Here is a 15,143-nt window from a genome sequence, read left to right on the forward strand (position 1 = left end):
GGAGGGTAATGGCTACAGGGTCTCTTCCCTAAATGTACTGTGTAGCCATCACTGCCCCCTGTGCTGCTTGTCCCCAGTGGTTGCAACCTCTGACTTCTGCCTGGCCTCTGTCTGCTTGCTCGCAGTGGACTCTCTGTTGGGAAAGCACCTTCTTCTCATCTTGTCTGAGCTTGCTCCACCTTGCTGGGGTGGGGAAAGAGACGAATGTCACAAAAGCAGGAGGTAGAGGCCCAGGGAAGCGAGTGGGCAGGGCTGGAACTGGAGGGAGCCCAGCTGAGAAGCAGAGTCTTATAGGGAGAATTAGAATTCTGAAGGAGGAGGCTTTGGTCGTCCCCAGGAAGCCGGGTTCAAAGAAATCAAGAAAATAACTAGTTGAAAATAGAACCTGGAATTTCAGCTTATGCGTCAGGATTGTATCTGAACCCCAATATGGTCTTCAACTGTGATAACTTAGTAAAGTTTACCTTTTCTACGACTATTTAACTTTTTTATTGCTCAGATTTTTTTGTCTTAAATGTTTATTTTTAATGCATTAGAGAAATGTTTGTATACAAGTTTACAAAAAAGAAATTATGAAAGAGAACTTGAAACTATTAAAAACCTCTTGTTGAGGCTGGGGACCTGCCTTAAATGTAGAGTGCCCACCTGTCCTGCCCTAGTATCAAATTCTAGGAACCAAAAAGAACAGCAGCACAAATTCCACACCACCACCTGTTAGTTAGGAGGGCCACGGCATAATACACGTCAAGTGTAAGGGGGACAGTTTCTCCTTTCTCCTCTCCCACATGCTGTCAGCGCTTTCTCCTATGCTCTCTTCTCAAAAACGCATCCCAGCTTGATGCACCACTTAATGGTGGATATGATTCCCATATTTGACACAGTCTTGAAAGCCTTCAGTTTTGTAGACCACACCCCAGCATCCCAGTAGCTTGTGTAGCCTCACCAGCTTTGATGGTTTTATGTAAAGATCTTCTGGTTGAAATGCTGGGATTCTATCCAATGACAGACTCTGAAGGATCTGATGAGACCTAAGGGTGTCACCTCATACAAGTTTATGTATGCAGCCAATGAGCTTTACACAAGACCTCAGGAGGCCACGGAGCCAGTGACCCAGTGACCCACAATTCTGCCCTCTGTTCCAGAAGCCACTGGTTAGATGAGGCTGTGGAAAGTTAATTTCGCACAGCTTCGAATTCAGCTCTCTAGGAGGATTCAGTGCATCCCAGGAGCTCACTGGTCACATGTCTACCATGCAGAAAAGGGCATGGTAGACATTGTTCATTTATCTTACAAGTTGGCATTTAAAAACCACTTCATGGTAGCCAGCAAGGCCTAGAAATTAGTCTGCATCTGAGTAGTGTGTCCGTGATACTGGGACTGGGACTCTTAGCCTGTGACTGTCCTTCCTGCTGAGTCAGGGCTCACACACTGTGGTCTTTCCCTTGCTACCCCTCCCTTTGATAGAACCCGTCTGTTAAAATATAAATATACCCACTTGTTTTTTGTTTTGCCCCTGACATAGTTTTGAAAAAAAAAATCTATGTATCTTTTCTGAGATAGAAATAACCTGACAGGACAGTAAGAAAGAGACTCATTCTTAATGCGAAACCCAAGGACGTTTCTAGACACGATTCCACACAGTTTCAAAGAGAGGAAGCGAATGGGCACTTTGCAAAGTTCATTACTTTGTCCTGTTCCTTTATTGACCGGTTCTCCAGTCCTTACTCCTTCGTTATTCAGATAATTTTTACGAATTATTGTAGGGACTCTAAACTTCTGTGGTTTAGGCCTGCTAAGTTATTGGGGCTTGCATTTGTCTGCTTCATTCATGTTGTTCCCATTTTTCCATCTCTTGTCCCTTTAGTCGCTAACTTATTTGTTAACGTCAGCCAAAAAAGAGATTGAAGTAATGTCAGAAGAGCTGAGGGGTCTGAAGTCAGAGAAGCAGCTCTTTGCCCAGGAGGCAAGCGCTTTAAAGTTAGAGAAAGGTTCTCTTTTATCAAAGCTTATAGAAGTGGAGACCAAGATAACCTTGCTTCAGGAAGACCAACAGAAGCTATGGTCAGTAAACGAAAACCTCCATTTAGAAAAGGAGAGGATCTCCGAGGAAAAGCAGGTTGCCGAGAAGCGTTATCAGCAGGAGCATCGGGATAAGGAGTCTCTGGTGGTTGAGAGAGAGAAGCTGCTGAAGGAGATCAATGTGACCCAGGAAGAGCTCCTGAAGATGCACATGGAGAAAGACTCCCTGGAGGCCTCCAAGGTGAGCATGCAGGTGCTGATCGAGGAGCTGCGCTTCTGCAAGGACAAACTGATGGCCATGTCGGAGAAGGCCCGGGCAGAGAAGGAGCAGCTGGAGGGGCAGGTCAAGAAGCTCACTGCGGAGAACATGGTCTTGGTCAAAGACAAGGATGACGTCATTCAGAAACTTCAGAGCGCTTACGAGGAGCTCGTCAAGGACCAGAAGGCCTTGGTCCAAGAGATCGAGGACCTCACGACCGAGAAGAAGTCAGCCGCCGAGAAGCAGATGAACCTCGATAACACCTGCCTCACCCTAAAGGCAGAGCGGGAGAACCTTCTCCAGAGTAACCGAGACCTGCAGTTTGAGAAGGACACACTGCGCCAGGGCCAGGAGAAGCTGAGCGCCAGCCTGGAGGCCACCCTGCAGGTCAAGCAGCTGCTCAGCACGGAGGCAGAGACGCTGCGCACGCAGCTGGACTGCGCCACCAAGGCGCTGAGGAAGGCGGAGCTGGACATGAGACAGCTGCAGACCTCCAACACCAGTCTCACGAAGCTCCTGGAAGAGATTAAGACCTGCCGGGCCATCACGGACTCGGAGTGTATCCAGCTTCTCCATGAGAAGGAGAGCTTGGCGGCCTCCGAGAGAGCGCTCCTGGCGGAGAAAGAGGAACTGCTAAATGAAAATAGGGTCATCACTGAGAAACTCAACAAACACTCGGAAGAGGTAACCCGTCTCGAGGTGAGCCTGAACGAGAAGATCACGTACCTGACTTCTGAGAAGGAGATGGCTTGTCAGAAAGTCGCTAGGCTCAAAAAGCAGCAGGACAGCCTCTTGAAAGAAAAATCAGCCCTGGAGGTGCAAAATGGAGATCTGCTTGCTGACAGGGAGAGTTCCATCAAGGCCATAGGGGACCTGAAGAGGAAATATGAGCAGGAGGCCACAAACAGGCGGCTCGCGGTGCAGGAGAAGGTGAAGCTGCTGGGCAACATCGACGCGCTGAAGAAAGAGCTTCAGCAGAGAAAGAAGGAGAACCAGGAGCTGGCGAGCAGCAAGTGCGACCTCTCCTTGATGCTCAAAGAGGCTCAGACGGCCAAGAAGAACCTTGAAAAAGAGCACACGAGCATGATGCAGGCCAAGGAGGACCTGAACGCCGAGCTGAAGACGTGCTGCTGCGAGAAGAACATCCTGCTGAGGGATGGCTTGAACCTGCAGGAGGAGTGTCAGAAACTAAATGAGGAGATTCGGGAAATCCAACAGACGTTAATGCTGGAGAAGGAGGCCAGGGCCAAGGAGAGCGAGAGCTCTTTGTATGAAAGCAACAAGCTCCACGGGAGAATAGTGCTCTTAGAGGAAGAGATACAGGGGCTGAGGACATGTAGTGAGCAGCTCCAGACTGAGAATTTTACCCTTACCCAAGAGAAGACCAACTCAGAGCAAAAAGTGGTGGAGATCATTAAGGAAAAGGAACTTCTGAGTGCAGAGACGGCTCAGCTCGCGGCCAACATCGAGACCCTCAAAAGTGACTTCGCTGCCCTTTCCAAGTCCAAGTTGGAATTGCAAGAACTACACAGCTGCCTCACCAAGATCCTGGATGACCTCCGGCTGAACCATGAGGTGGCCGTGACCGAGAGGGCCGAGGTGCTTCAGGACAACAAGAACCTCCTGGCTGAGAAACGAGAGATGATGCTGAGAAATGAGGAGGTGCTGAAGGAGAAGGAGAAGCTGGAAGAAAGCTACTTCGTCCTCCAGAAGGAGATTAGCCAGCTGGCCCAAACCAACAGCCACATTTCAGCCGACCTCCTAGAAGCCCAAAGCGAAAACCGGACTTTGAGGAAAGACAAGAGCAAGCTAACCCTTAAAATTAGAGAGCTTGAGACCCTCCATTCGTTCACGGTAAAGTGAGGTTCGAGTACTGAGCACCCAGAGTCCCACTAACTGTGCACTAACATTAGAGGCTTGAGCGATTTCTCCTCATTGCAACCTAGGGAAATCCACCTGACTAAGCCAGCTGTGCGTGTGTGCGTGTGTGCGTGTCCATCCGTGTGTGTGTCCATCCATACCCATGTGTGTCCATTCCTGTCCAGCTTTTCATTAAAACCAAAGAGGCTGATTCATTATTGAATGTCTAATTGTAGTAGTCACTTCTCCTCATTTCAAAAAGCCCTGAGAACTGTGAATAAAAAAGCTTTTTTAAAAACATTTATGGAGAAGCTTTGAAACCTGTGAAGTTAACTGTTTCCTGTAGGCTTCAGAGCAGCCTTAGAGTGTGCTCACCGAAATACAGTCGCCTGTGCTATTTCACTCACTGTGCCTGTCCCTCTGGAGGTGGGAGAGCCCACTGAATGCTCCTTGGCTGATGGGAGAGTGAGTGTAGTACCAAATTCTCGTGAATGTTATCAAACCCACCAAATGAAATTGTAACCAAAAGTCTTAAATAATTATATGATTATTTTGATATTTAGTAGCGAAGAATTTGTTACCGTACACACATCTTTTTTATTCACAGTTATATCCATGACTCAATTTCTCTCATAGATTTTTTCCCATTCAGCGCTCTAATTGCCCAAATAATTTATATTATGTGAAAAATTCTTAGCTTAAGTTGAGTGACTTTAGAAGCCCTGAGCTGAGAAAAGTTTTGTGTACTTACACCAGTGAACATGAGAGCCGTTCAGTTATTAGGGTCGTTCTGCATCATCACCAGAGAGTCTGTCACAATGATGAGCACGTGCTTGTCAGTGGAACTTGGAACTTAGCTGGAGGTTTAGAGGGATGAGAGAATGTGGAAATGGTTCAGAGTTGACTTCATGAAAGATGCCGTGGGAAGGGCCTCTCCCCTTGCTCTCCTTCACAGTGTAGACCCTTCGTGGCCTGGTTTGTGCACTCTGGGTTTGGGTTGATGCCTCTCCGTCCTGTGTGCGCGCTGCTTAGCCACACGGATTCTGGGAGCAGCCTCAGCCGTGCATTCTGAACTCCCCAGATGGCGCCCATCTCGTCTCCTCTCCTCACTGTGTCTCCTTGTGCTTAGGCTGCTCAGACTGCAGAAGACGCCATGCAGATCATGGAACAGATGACCAAAGAGAAAACAGAAACACTGGCCTCCTTGGAGGACACCAAGCAAACGAATGCAAAACTACAGAGCGAAGTAATCAGATTTAAGTGTTTCTGTGTGTGTGTGTTCAAAGTCCACCGACGCCAAGGAATGTTTAGTCACTTAACTCAGGAGAAGAAGGTCTTTGTGTGTGGACTTAAAGAGGTTTGATCTAAGTTAGGCCTGAATGTACGCCATGCCATGAGTGCGTTACTTGCTTAGTAGCTCTGAACTTTAAGACGTCATGGTGACACTGGGTGTGTTGATGCTTGCCTATAAACCTGGTCCTTGGGCAGTGGCAGCAGAAGAATTAGGAATTCAAGGCTGGTCTGGGCTACATGAGATCCTATAAACAAACGAGCAAGCCAAAGGATGGGGGGAAGCCCTACTATTGTGGGTTCTTAGACAACTACTGTGGTGGCACTGTGTACGTTTTATACCCTTCCTTTTTATCCTACACATTCCCCCCCTCAACTTTCTTCTAGTTTGGAACCACTGAATTCCATTTCCCAGCCCCCGTACAGGCTTTTTCTTGGCTTGGTTCAGTATTTACAGCCTCTAGTGTCTTCTTGAACAAGTCCTTTCTAGAGCTGGGACAAGTTTGTGGCATTGGGTTATTTCTGTTCCATATACAAGTAGCATTTCCCTTTGGACCCCTGATGCCCTGTTCCCATCTTCCCAGCTCACAGAAATCTGTCCTGATGAGCTGCTGTCTGAAGTGGGATGTAAAGGTCTCTATAGTTTCAGGCGCTTTTTAAAGTCAGAGGCGAGTAAGGCATTCAGAACGTAGTTCAAAGGGAGGGACTGCCAGGGGGACAGACACGGGCAGACTAGGTCTCCTCATGCAAGGCTCAAGAGCAAGATCTTCCAAAACGGGCGTTTTGAGGTAATTAGGGTAAATAAAAATTAACAGAGCGCACACTCAGATATTAAGATTCTCTGGAGGATGGGATCAAGCAGGATTTCGTCCTCCTCAGGAAGTCTGTTGTCACCAGGCTCCAGGGTCGATGAGCTGTTTGTTTCTTGGGCCTATTACGATGCTTTATTTCCCTCATTCATAAATCTGGGGCATTAACGGACATTAAAAAGAAGGTGGCATGTTCAAACTAGCGTGGTACTTTCTGGATTCCTGGCTGATGGCTTATGATGTGACAAAGCGAGACAAGCCCCTCCTCTGCCTGTAAGAAGCCAGAGCTCCTGATTCGTTCATGAAATGCCTGACTTTCTCCGCTAGAGGGCAGGCGTTAAGAGGGCCGCTGGACAGCGGCAGGGCAGGGATGTGTGTGAGTAGCCTTCACTCTCACTTCCTGGCTTCTTCCTCTTCTTAGAAATGGCAGATGGATTAAATATTTCCCCCCACCCCCAATTGACAAATGGTTGATTCACATAAATGAGCTTCGTAAGTTCAGAACTGTCTTTGGAAAGATCATCTCCTGTATTACTAATCAGTGAGGAGGGAAAAGGGGTTTTTTTAGTCGGATTGCAAAGACCGATCCTTGATAATGTTGACATTTGACAAGCTAGTTCTTGCTTTTTTTTTTTTTTTCCTTTTTTCTTTTTTTTCCGGGGCTGGGGACTGAACCCAGGACCTTGCACTTCCTAGGCAAGCACTCTACCACTGAGCCAAATCCCCAACCCCTAGTTCTTGCTTTTTGAAGACGGGCTGTTTTGAATGGCAACCTCAGGAGAAAATACTGAGAATTAAAAAAAAAAAATCAACAAAGCCAGACGGCCTGGTGGAGGGGGTGTGGGGGAGGAAATCAAACAAACAAAAGCACACATGAGGAAGGAAAGCTCCTGGTTTAACACACACTAGCCGTTCAGGTGGGCATCGTGGCCAGGTGGTCAGAAAATGAAGGCCGAAGGAGGAGCTCATAATCAAACTATTTGTAGTTTCTTCTCCAGATGACTCTCCCTGCCGCTTCTCTTACACATGACTAATCTCATCTATTTTTAACTGCATGTTTTTGTGAATAATTTATCCAGCCATGTCATCGAAAAATGAAGTAATTTCATCAATTTCTTTTTCCTCTTGGTCTTTAAGTTGGACACACTTAAGGAAAACAACTTGAAAACTGTGGAAGAGCTGAACAAGTCAAAAGAACTTCTGAACGAAGAGAACCAAAAAATGGAAGAATTCAAGAAGGAAATGTAAGTTTGTCTCTTTTGAGGGGATTTTCAAGTTTTGAAAGGAAAGCAATTATCTGAAATGTTTAGAAAATAGTTATCCCTCTCCCAAAATGCATTCCCCCTAGGCGGATTCAGGAGCCACCCTTAGAACCACAGCGAAGTTGAGGGTCAAGGGGAACTGGGCTGGCTGCTGAAGTAGGAGCCATGGAGTTAGTCCATCGTGGCTTTGTAAAGCTATTTAACTATATGGCCGGCCATGAACTAGAGTTAAGTTTGAATGTTTATGTCATAGCTGGTCATATTTATTAATAAATCCTTCAGAAGCTGGATGTGGTGGGGCCTGCCTTCCTTTCATTCCAGCACTTGGGAGGCTGAGACAGGTAGATGGATCTCTGTGAATTCAGGGCCAGCCTGGTTTATCTATCAAGTTCCAGGACAACTAGGGTCACACAGAGACACCCTGCCTCAAATGTAATTAACTAAAAATATCAAAATGAATCCTTCAAAACTTTTTCTAATAGAAAAAAAGTCAGACGTGGTAGCACATGCCTATAATCCCAAGTATAGGAGTCTGAGACAGGATAACTACTGTGAGTTAGAGGCTAGCCTAGGCTATAGCTCCATTTATCAATTGCTTGCTGGGAAAAAATGAGAACCTGCGTAGAAATTCCAAGCACCTACCTAACACGCTGAAGATGGTGGTGTATATTTATAACTCCAGGGCTTCAGGGCAGAGACATGAGCCACCCTGCAGTTGGCTGAACATCTAAGGTAGCTGAAAGAGTGAGGTCCAGGCTGAGGAGAGACCCTGTGTCCAAATATATACAGCAGGGAGTGACAGAGGAAGACGCCCGGTGTCCACCTCTAGCCTCCACCCACATGTGCATACATACTCACATACACACTTGCACACACACATTCACACACATGGATAAGAACGTATATAGCAAACACAAAGAAACTAACGTTTTAGTTAGTTCAGTCAAGAAGAGCTGAAGCAGGGCTGGAGAGATGGCTCAGCGATTAAGAGCACTGAATGCTCTTCAGAGGTCCTGAGTTCAATTCCCAGCAACCACATGGTGGCTCACAACCATCTGTAATGGGATCTGATGCCCTCTTCTGGTGCATCTGAAGACAGCGACAGTGTATTCATATATAAAATAAATAAATAAATCTAAAAAAAAAAAAAGAAGAGCTGAAGCAAATCTTTCCTCTGTGACACAAGTAGTTATGTTGTCTGGAGTGTGGGCCACCGAGGTGACTAGTTCATTTGCGTCACAGGCCTCTCATTACTATAGTGTTACTCCTAAGCTCTCTGGGGCCACATTAGGTTCTAAGGGACGGGGTATGGTAGGAGCAGAGCCACAGTGGGTCTAACCAAGAGGGCATTCTCGTTCCACACTGATTCCATAGGACTCGTTCTTCAGTGAGTGCCCATCACGTCCCATCACCCTTCCCAGTGTGGTGCCATTACCCATAAAGAGGCAAACTCTGGCTCAGTGCAGCTGGAAAGTGTGCGCTTAGCACGTGAGCCCTGAGTCTGAGGCGAGTGGCGAGAGGTGATCTTTACAGCTGGATGTGGCCGTGTGTGCCTGTAATCCCTGAAGTCAGGAGACAGAGGCAGGAGCATGACTGTAAATTCCTGGTCAGCCATCACACACACACACAGCCGTTGTCTTTGTGTCCTGCCCCATGCCTGTGGACAGAGTGGGAGGAAGAGAGAGTGATGCCAGCCACTGTCACAGAGATGCTGGCCTATCTTCCTTCTGATACTTCCCTGAGGGAAGAAGTTGTTGAAATGACAGAGGAGCAGGCCCTGTGCCAGGGCCGCTTTAGATTCTTTGTGCCCACCAGGCCTGAGGAAATTCCCCCTTCCTGTCAGTGACAAGGCACCCCATGGCTAGAGTTTAACTTCCCATAGAAACTGGTGGAAGGAGTCCTGGGGGGTTGGCGAAAAGCCCTGGCCTGTGACTCTCTGTCTTCTGCCCTAGTCTTGACCACACTTCAAGGCAAGGACATCTGCTTTCAAAGGCCTGTGTGGTGGGAATGGTACTTCTGGGTTGTTGGGCATTCTGTAGTTGCATTCTTCAGTGCCAAAAGCTAGAGCATGAACAGTTGCGTGTGTGTCTGTCTTTGTGTGTGTCTGTGTGTGTGTCCCCCCCATGTGTGTCTCTGTGTGTGTCTGTCTGTGTGTCTGTGTCTTTGTGTGTCTGTGTGTGTGTCTGTGTCCCTGTGTGTGTGTCCCCCCGTGTGTGTCTCTCTGTGTGTATCTGTGTCTGTGTCTTTGTGTGTCTGTGTGTGTCTGTGTCCCCGTGTGTGTGTGTGTGTGTGTGTCCATGTGTGTGTCTGTGTCTGTGTGTGTCTCTGTCTGTGTCTTTGTGTGTCTGTATCTGTGTGTGTGTGTGTGTCTGTGCGATAGGCGTACTCGGTAGCCATGTTCTCCAGAGCTGTGGTGTTTGTTCTTATCTGATAGAGTAATGCCACCTAGAGGAACAGTGGAACCAGAGGAGCCGCACTGTCCTGATAGACTCCCTTTCATGGCCACTGTTCTTGTAGCTGGAAACTAGCACCTATGAGGAGTGTTCTCCATGCTCCCTACTAGAGTCCTTCAAGAGTGCCCTTGATCTTGGTTAGCCAGCTCCTAATTTCAGCAGGAGAGCCACAATGAAGTGCTTTCCCATTGCCGTGTGACTTTCTCTCTTAGAAGAACTGCCAAACAGTCCAACTTCTCTGGACTATATTTAACTTAATAAACCTATGAGTAAAATGTAAGTCAGTATCAGCAATGTTTATTCTGTCTCTCGTTTTTAAGCTGGGAATATTTTCTGTTTTAAGATATCTCATCCTGTAAAAAATAAAAGAAAAACAGTTTTAGGATTGGTTAGGATGGCTGAGAAATGGCTTGGTTGGGAAATGCTTGCTATGCAGTCATAGGGTGTCACTCATGATCTCTAGCACCCGTGCAATGACCGATGTGGCTGCGGTACCCATAGTGCCAGTCGGTGCTGGGGAGAAAAGGGAAGAGTCCTGGGTCTCACTGGTGCTGGGCTAGCAGATCCTGGAGCTCCAGGTCCAGTGAGAGAATTTGTCTCATCAAGTAAGGTGGAAAGATTGAAGAAGACACCAGTGCGGGCCTCTGGCCTTCACATGTAGGCATGTGTACCCATGAACAAACTCACACTCACACTTACGCACACACTTGCATATGGATCCATGAACGAACTCACACTCACTCACACTCACACTACGCACACACTTGCATATATACCCATGAATGAACTCACACTCACACAGTTGTTAGAAATGTTTGTTTCTTGTATTTGAGATGGCACTCAGCTCTGTGGAATCGGTTCTCTTCCTCTACCTTTACATGATTTCTGGAGTTCGAACCCTGAGTCATAAGACTTGTGTGGCAAGTGCTTTACCTGCCGAGCCCCAGCGGCCATGATTTTGGCTTCTTGTTTGAATTTTTTTACTGCAGTAGTTTTTTGTTTTTTGTTTTTTTTTTTTTTGATGTAATAAGCAAAGGCGAGGTTTATTATGGAGATCTATTATGGAGATCTCCGGGCCGACACGTATCTTGCGCAGGAGACAGAGGTGTCGACCACTGTAGTAGTTTTTAAGTGGGTGGTACTAAGCAAGTGCTAAATCACTGTTCCATACCTCTGGCTCACACACACACACACACACACACACACACACACACACACACACACACCATACTATATTATAATCTGTTTTGTGTTTGCTCTTTTGAGACAAGATCTCCAGCCCTGACTGTCCTAGAACTTGCTGTGTAGAGCAGGTTTGCCCTGGGCTTGCCCCGGGCTTGGGGGAGAAAGGGTTTATTTGCCTTCGGGTCACAGTCCGTCTCTGAGGGCAGGGACTGAAGCAGAGAGCAACGAGGGACGCTGTGCTTTCTGCTCACTCGCAGGCTTGTGCTTGGCTCTCTTACACAGCCACCTCCTGCCACCCATGGTGGACTGGGATCCCCCATCAGTCAACAGTTAATGCCCCACAGACATGTGTGCAGGCCAGGCTGATGAAGGCAGTTCTTCAGTCGGGCTCTTTCCCAGGCATATCTAGGTTGGTGTTAAATGGGCAAAAACTGATGATATCTGTTATGCGAGTGGGCAGACAGGTCGATGGATCTACAATTAAAGTCATTGCTTTTAGCTTTCTCTCTGTTTTTCTGTTCTTACTTAAACACTCATCTCTGTGAAAGTCGAATTGAGTGTGCTAAGAGAGTTTTTGTTTAGATTCACTCCCCTAAATCTTCATGAGGTCATCATGGAGTATGTCATGGGTAGGTGGAGGATTAAAGATTGAGAAATCGAATATGCCAAGCACTGCCACCCATTAGACAATTGAAGTTAAAAATAGATGTGTTCATGCATTGACAGATGGAGTCATCCCCAGATGACTGGATTCCGACTCCAGCCACAGATGACAGCTTGCTAAGTAAAGTTTACCCATCACAGACCTACTTAAAATTCAGAATTGCTTCAAACCTCCCATGGCATAAAACTAGAATCTAGTGAATAAGTAAAAATATTTTGAACAGCCATATGTAAATGATAATAGTTCAGAATGTATATTTGGTTAATCTTTTAAAGTTTATTTATTATTGGGGTTGGGGATTTAGCTCAGTGGTAGAGCGCTTGCCTAGGAAGCGCAAGGCCCTGGGTTCGGTCCCCAGCTCCGAAAAAAAGAACCAAAAAAAAAAAAAGTTTATTTATTATTATTTTTCCCCACTAATTTATTTATTTATTCATTTTACATCCCAATCGCTGCCCCGCCTCTTCCTGGTACCCCCTTCATGCAGTTCCTTCCCCTATCCCCTGGATTAATTTTAATAAGAAGAAAATATCTGAAACATAGATCTACCTTATTATTTGTGGTGTGTATGTTGCCGATTAGCTGGCAAGCTGTGTTATGCTCATTTGCTTTTAACTAACAAGTAGCATTGTAGAAAGAAGCCATCCACTCCTATTTACTTTGGAAAAAAAATCCCTTTGGGCATTTCACTTCCCATTGTCCTAAAAATATTCTCAGATTCACGCTAGCACCTGACGCTGAAGGATCACTGGGTTTTTACTCCATCGAGAGAAAATTAGCTTAAAAGACTTAGGTATGCCTCTAGAACAAAGTGCTTTGGTGGCAAATTAAATCACTGTCGCCATATTGGTTTAGTATAATTAACAAATTCTCCTGTAGATGAAGGCTATACTATGAATTTGTCATTTATTTTACAGCAGAATTTGCTTTTTGTGGGGGGTGTGGGCAGTAGGGATAGTACTAGGGTAGAGATAGTGTTTATTGGGTATTTTAAAGTGTCATAATGGTGGACAGCCAATCTCTTTTTGAGAGGTTAAAACATGCACCCTCTCCTTCCTACAGCTAAGCGGGTCTCTTGTTGTTATAGATCTTATCAGGCACGTGACCCAGATCTATTTTCCTCAGTGCCGTGAAGCTGTTGTCTCCCACAGTTTCCTTGCTTGTCTTGTTTCTATGGTAACCCTGCACTCACTGTCCTTGCAGAGAAACCCTAAAGCAGGCAGCAGCTCAGAAGTCCCAGCAGCTTTCAGCACTGCAGGAAGAGAACGTCAAACTTGCCGAGGAGCTGGGGAGGACGCGGGACGAAGTCACAAGTCATCAAAAGGTCAGTGGCCCTTCAGTGGGGACTTGTGGATCAGGGGTGCTGGTATCGCCTGTTCTTGCCGTCTTCCCGGAGGCTACTCAGACCTGCTCTGTGTTTCCCACGAGATGGCTCGTTTATCTCTCTGCTTCCAGGGAGGCACGCTGCTATAGAACTTAGGGTCGGAGTGACATGACAGTTCCGCTATCCTGTCACACACACACTAGCCACACCAGCACCAGACCTTACAGGCAGCTAGAAAGGTTCTTAATTGATCGATACTGGCCTAACAGTGCATTTAAACGAGAGGAACCAAGCAGGATCTTCTCCCTACCACAGCTTTGGTTCCAAAATTATTTTCCTCTTAAGATTTTTTTCCCCCTCTTTCACTGAATTGGTTTTCAGGATACGGATTCTAAGAGTACAGTTTGTGTGAGGGTTACCGGGTGATTCTGAAGAGAACGACGACTGTCTTTAAATTTAAAGACACAGCATCTTGCCGACAGACCTATGAATGTATGTGTGTTGATCTGTGGAGTGTGGGTTCTCATGAGAGTGCATCACAGCCTGCTTGCTGAGATGTGTGTCGCAGACTTCTCCGACGGAAATCGTGCTTAAACACGGGGACAGAAGGGATTGTAAATGATGCCGTGTTCTGCTTTCGACACTTTTCTAACTCCTGAATGAAAATGTCGCTCGCATCTGACCCTGAGCAGCTGCTGGGATTTTGAGCCGTTTGCGCTCGATCTGCACGGGAACGGGAAAGTCCTACTGCCCGCTGTGAACACTGGCGGTGACTAGCGCAGTAATGTAAAGTCACAGCTCTTCGTTTTCATCAACATGGAGCAGTTTGTGGTGAAAACACCGGTTTTTTGCTTTTTGTTTTTTGGGGGCAGGATATCATTGGTTGCCTGGAACTCACCCTTCAGTAGAAGCTGGCTTCAAACCCAGAGTAGTCCTCCAGCTGCCACCTCCCAAGTACTGGGAAAGTCACCATGTCAAGAGTTTATGTCAGACTTCTCAATTTTTATTATTGTTTCCCCCCCTTTCCTCATGTCATAGAGGAAATGCTACCGACTCCCAGCTCCAGGTGATGCTGGCACACAGAGGTGACTGTGGTGATCTGTCCCCATCACAGTTCTGTATGACAACACTCTTGTCCCTGTGGCAGAAGATGGAGCACAGAGAAGCTAGTAATTTGTTCATCCTCTGGTGATAGTGTCCCAACATTTGTCATGTCGCTTGGGCTTGGGACAGGATCAAAGTGAGTTGACTTAAGCAGGGTCACTGCAGATTCCTTTGATCAGCTTGGGAAAAGAATTTTCCCTCTGACGTAGCTGGAATGTTGCAGGCTGGCACAAGGACCAGAAGAGACGGATTTGAGTTAAATGCTCAGGAGAGTGTGGACTCCATCTGGAGGACGGGCAGGGAGGTTGCTCTGTCCTCTTGTGCTGTGATCTCAGCTGGACTAATTATATACCCTGTGTCTTACTCAGAGCTTGAAGGGGCTGAGGAGACCTCCTGACTCTTGGCAGAGCTTTTCAAAGCGCCCCTCTATCTTAGCAGCTCCCTTAGCTGTCTACTGAAAAGGCTTTGTGCTCAACGCTTCAAATAGTCTTTCTTCTGGGAGTTAGAAGCCACAACTCTGAAAGCATCTTCTTTTCAAAGCGTGGACCCTGGGATGGTGACATGAGCCTGTCATCTCAGCACATGGGGGGAGGGGCGTGGGAGCATAAGGATCAGGAGTTCCAGACCAGCCTTGGCTACAACAGGATCAAAGTGAGTTGACTTAAGCAGGGTCAGGTTACTTTGAGACCACCCAGACCTACAATGGTCAATTCAAGGCTAAAGTGGGCTATAGAAGAGACCTTGCCTTTAAAACAACCAACCAGGGGTTGGGGATTTAGCTCAGTGGTAGAGCGCTTGCCTAGGAAGCGCAAGGCCCTGGGTTTGGTCCCCAGCTCAGGAAAAAAGAACCAAAAACCAAAAAAAAACCAAAAAAAACCACCAACCAACCAAAAAGTTGCTTCTTATGCCACTTTTAG

General features: G+C 46.7%; 1 protein-coding gene across 44 annotated transcripts in view; it reads left to right on the forward strand.

Moving 5' to 3' along the window:
- Clip1 (CAP-GLY domain containing linker protein 1) overlaps positions 1-15,143 on the forward strand; it is a 106,955-nt gene that overhangs the window by 66,571 nt on the left and 25,241 nt on the right. For 20 of the 44 annotated variants that reach the window (NM_031745.3, XM_087579247.1, XM_087579257.1 and 17 more), the window contains 3 exon segments: positions 5,268-5,384; positions 7,375-7,481; positions 13,002-13,122. In NM_031745.3, the coding sequence (NP_113933.2) occupies positions 5,268-5,384; positions 7,375-7,481; positions 13,002-13,122 (345 nt within the window). 44 annotated transcript variants of the gene reach the window in all.

This window comes from Rattus norvegicus, chromosome 12 (assembly GCF_021556685.1).
Source record: "Rattus norvegicus strain SHRSP/BbbUtx chromosome 12, alternate assembly SHRSP_T2T, whole genome shotgun sequence".
NCBI classification, from domain to species: Eukaryota; Metazoa; Chordata; class Mammalia; order Rodentia; family Muridae; genus Rattus; species Rattus norvegicus.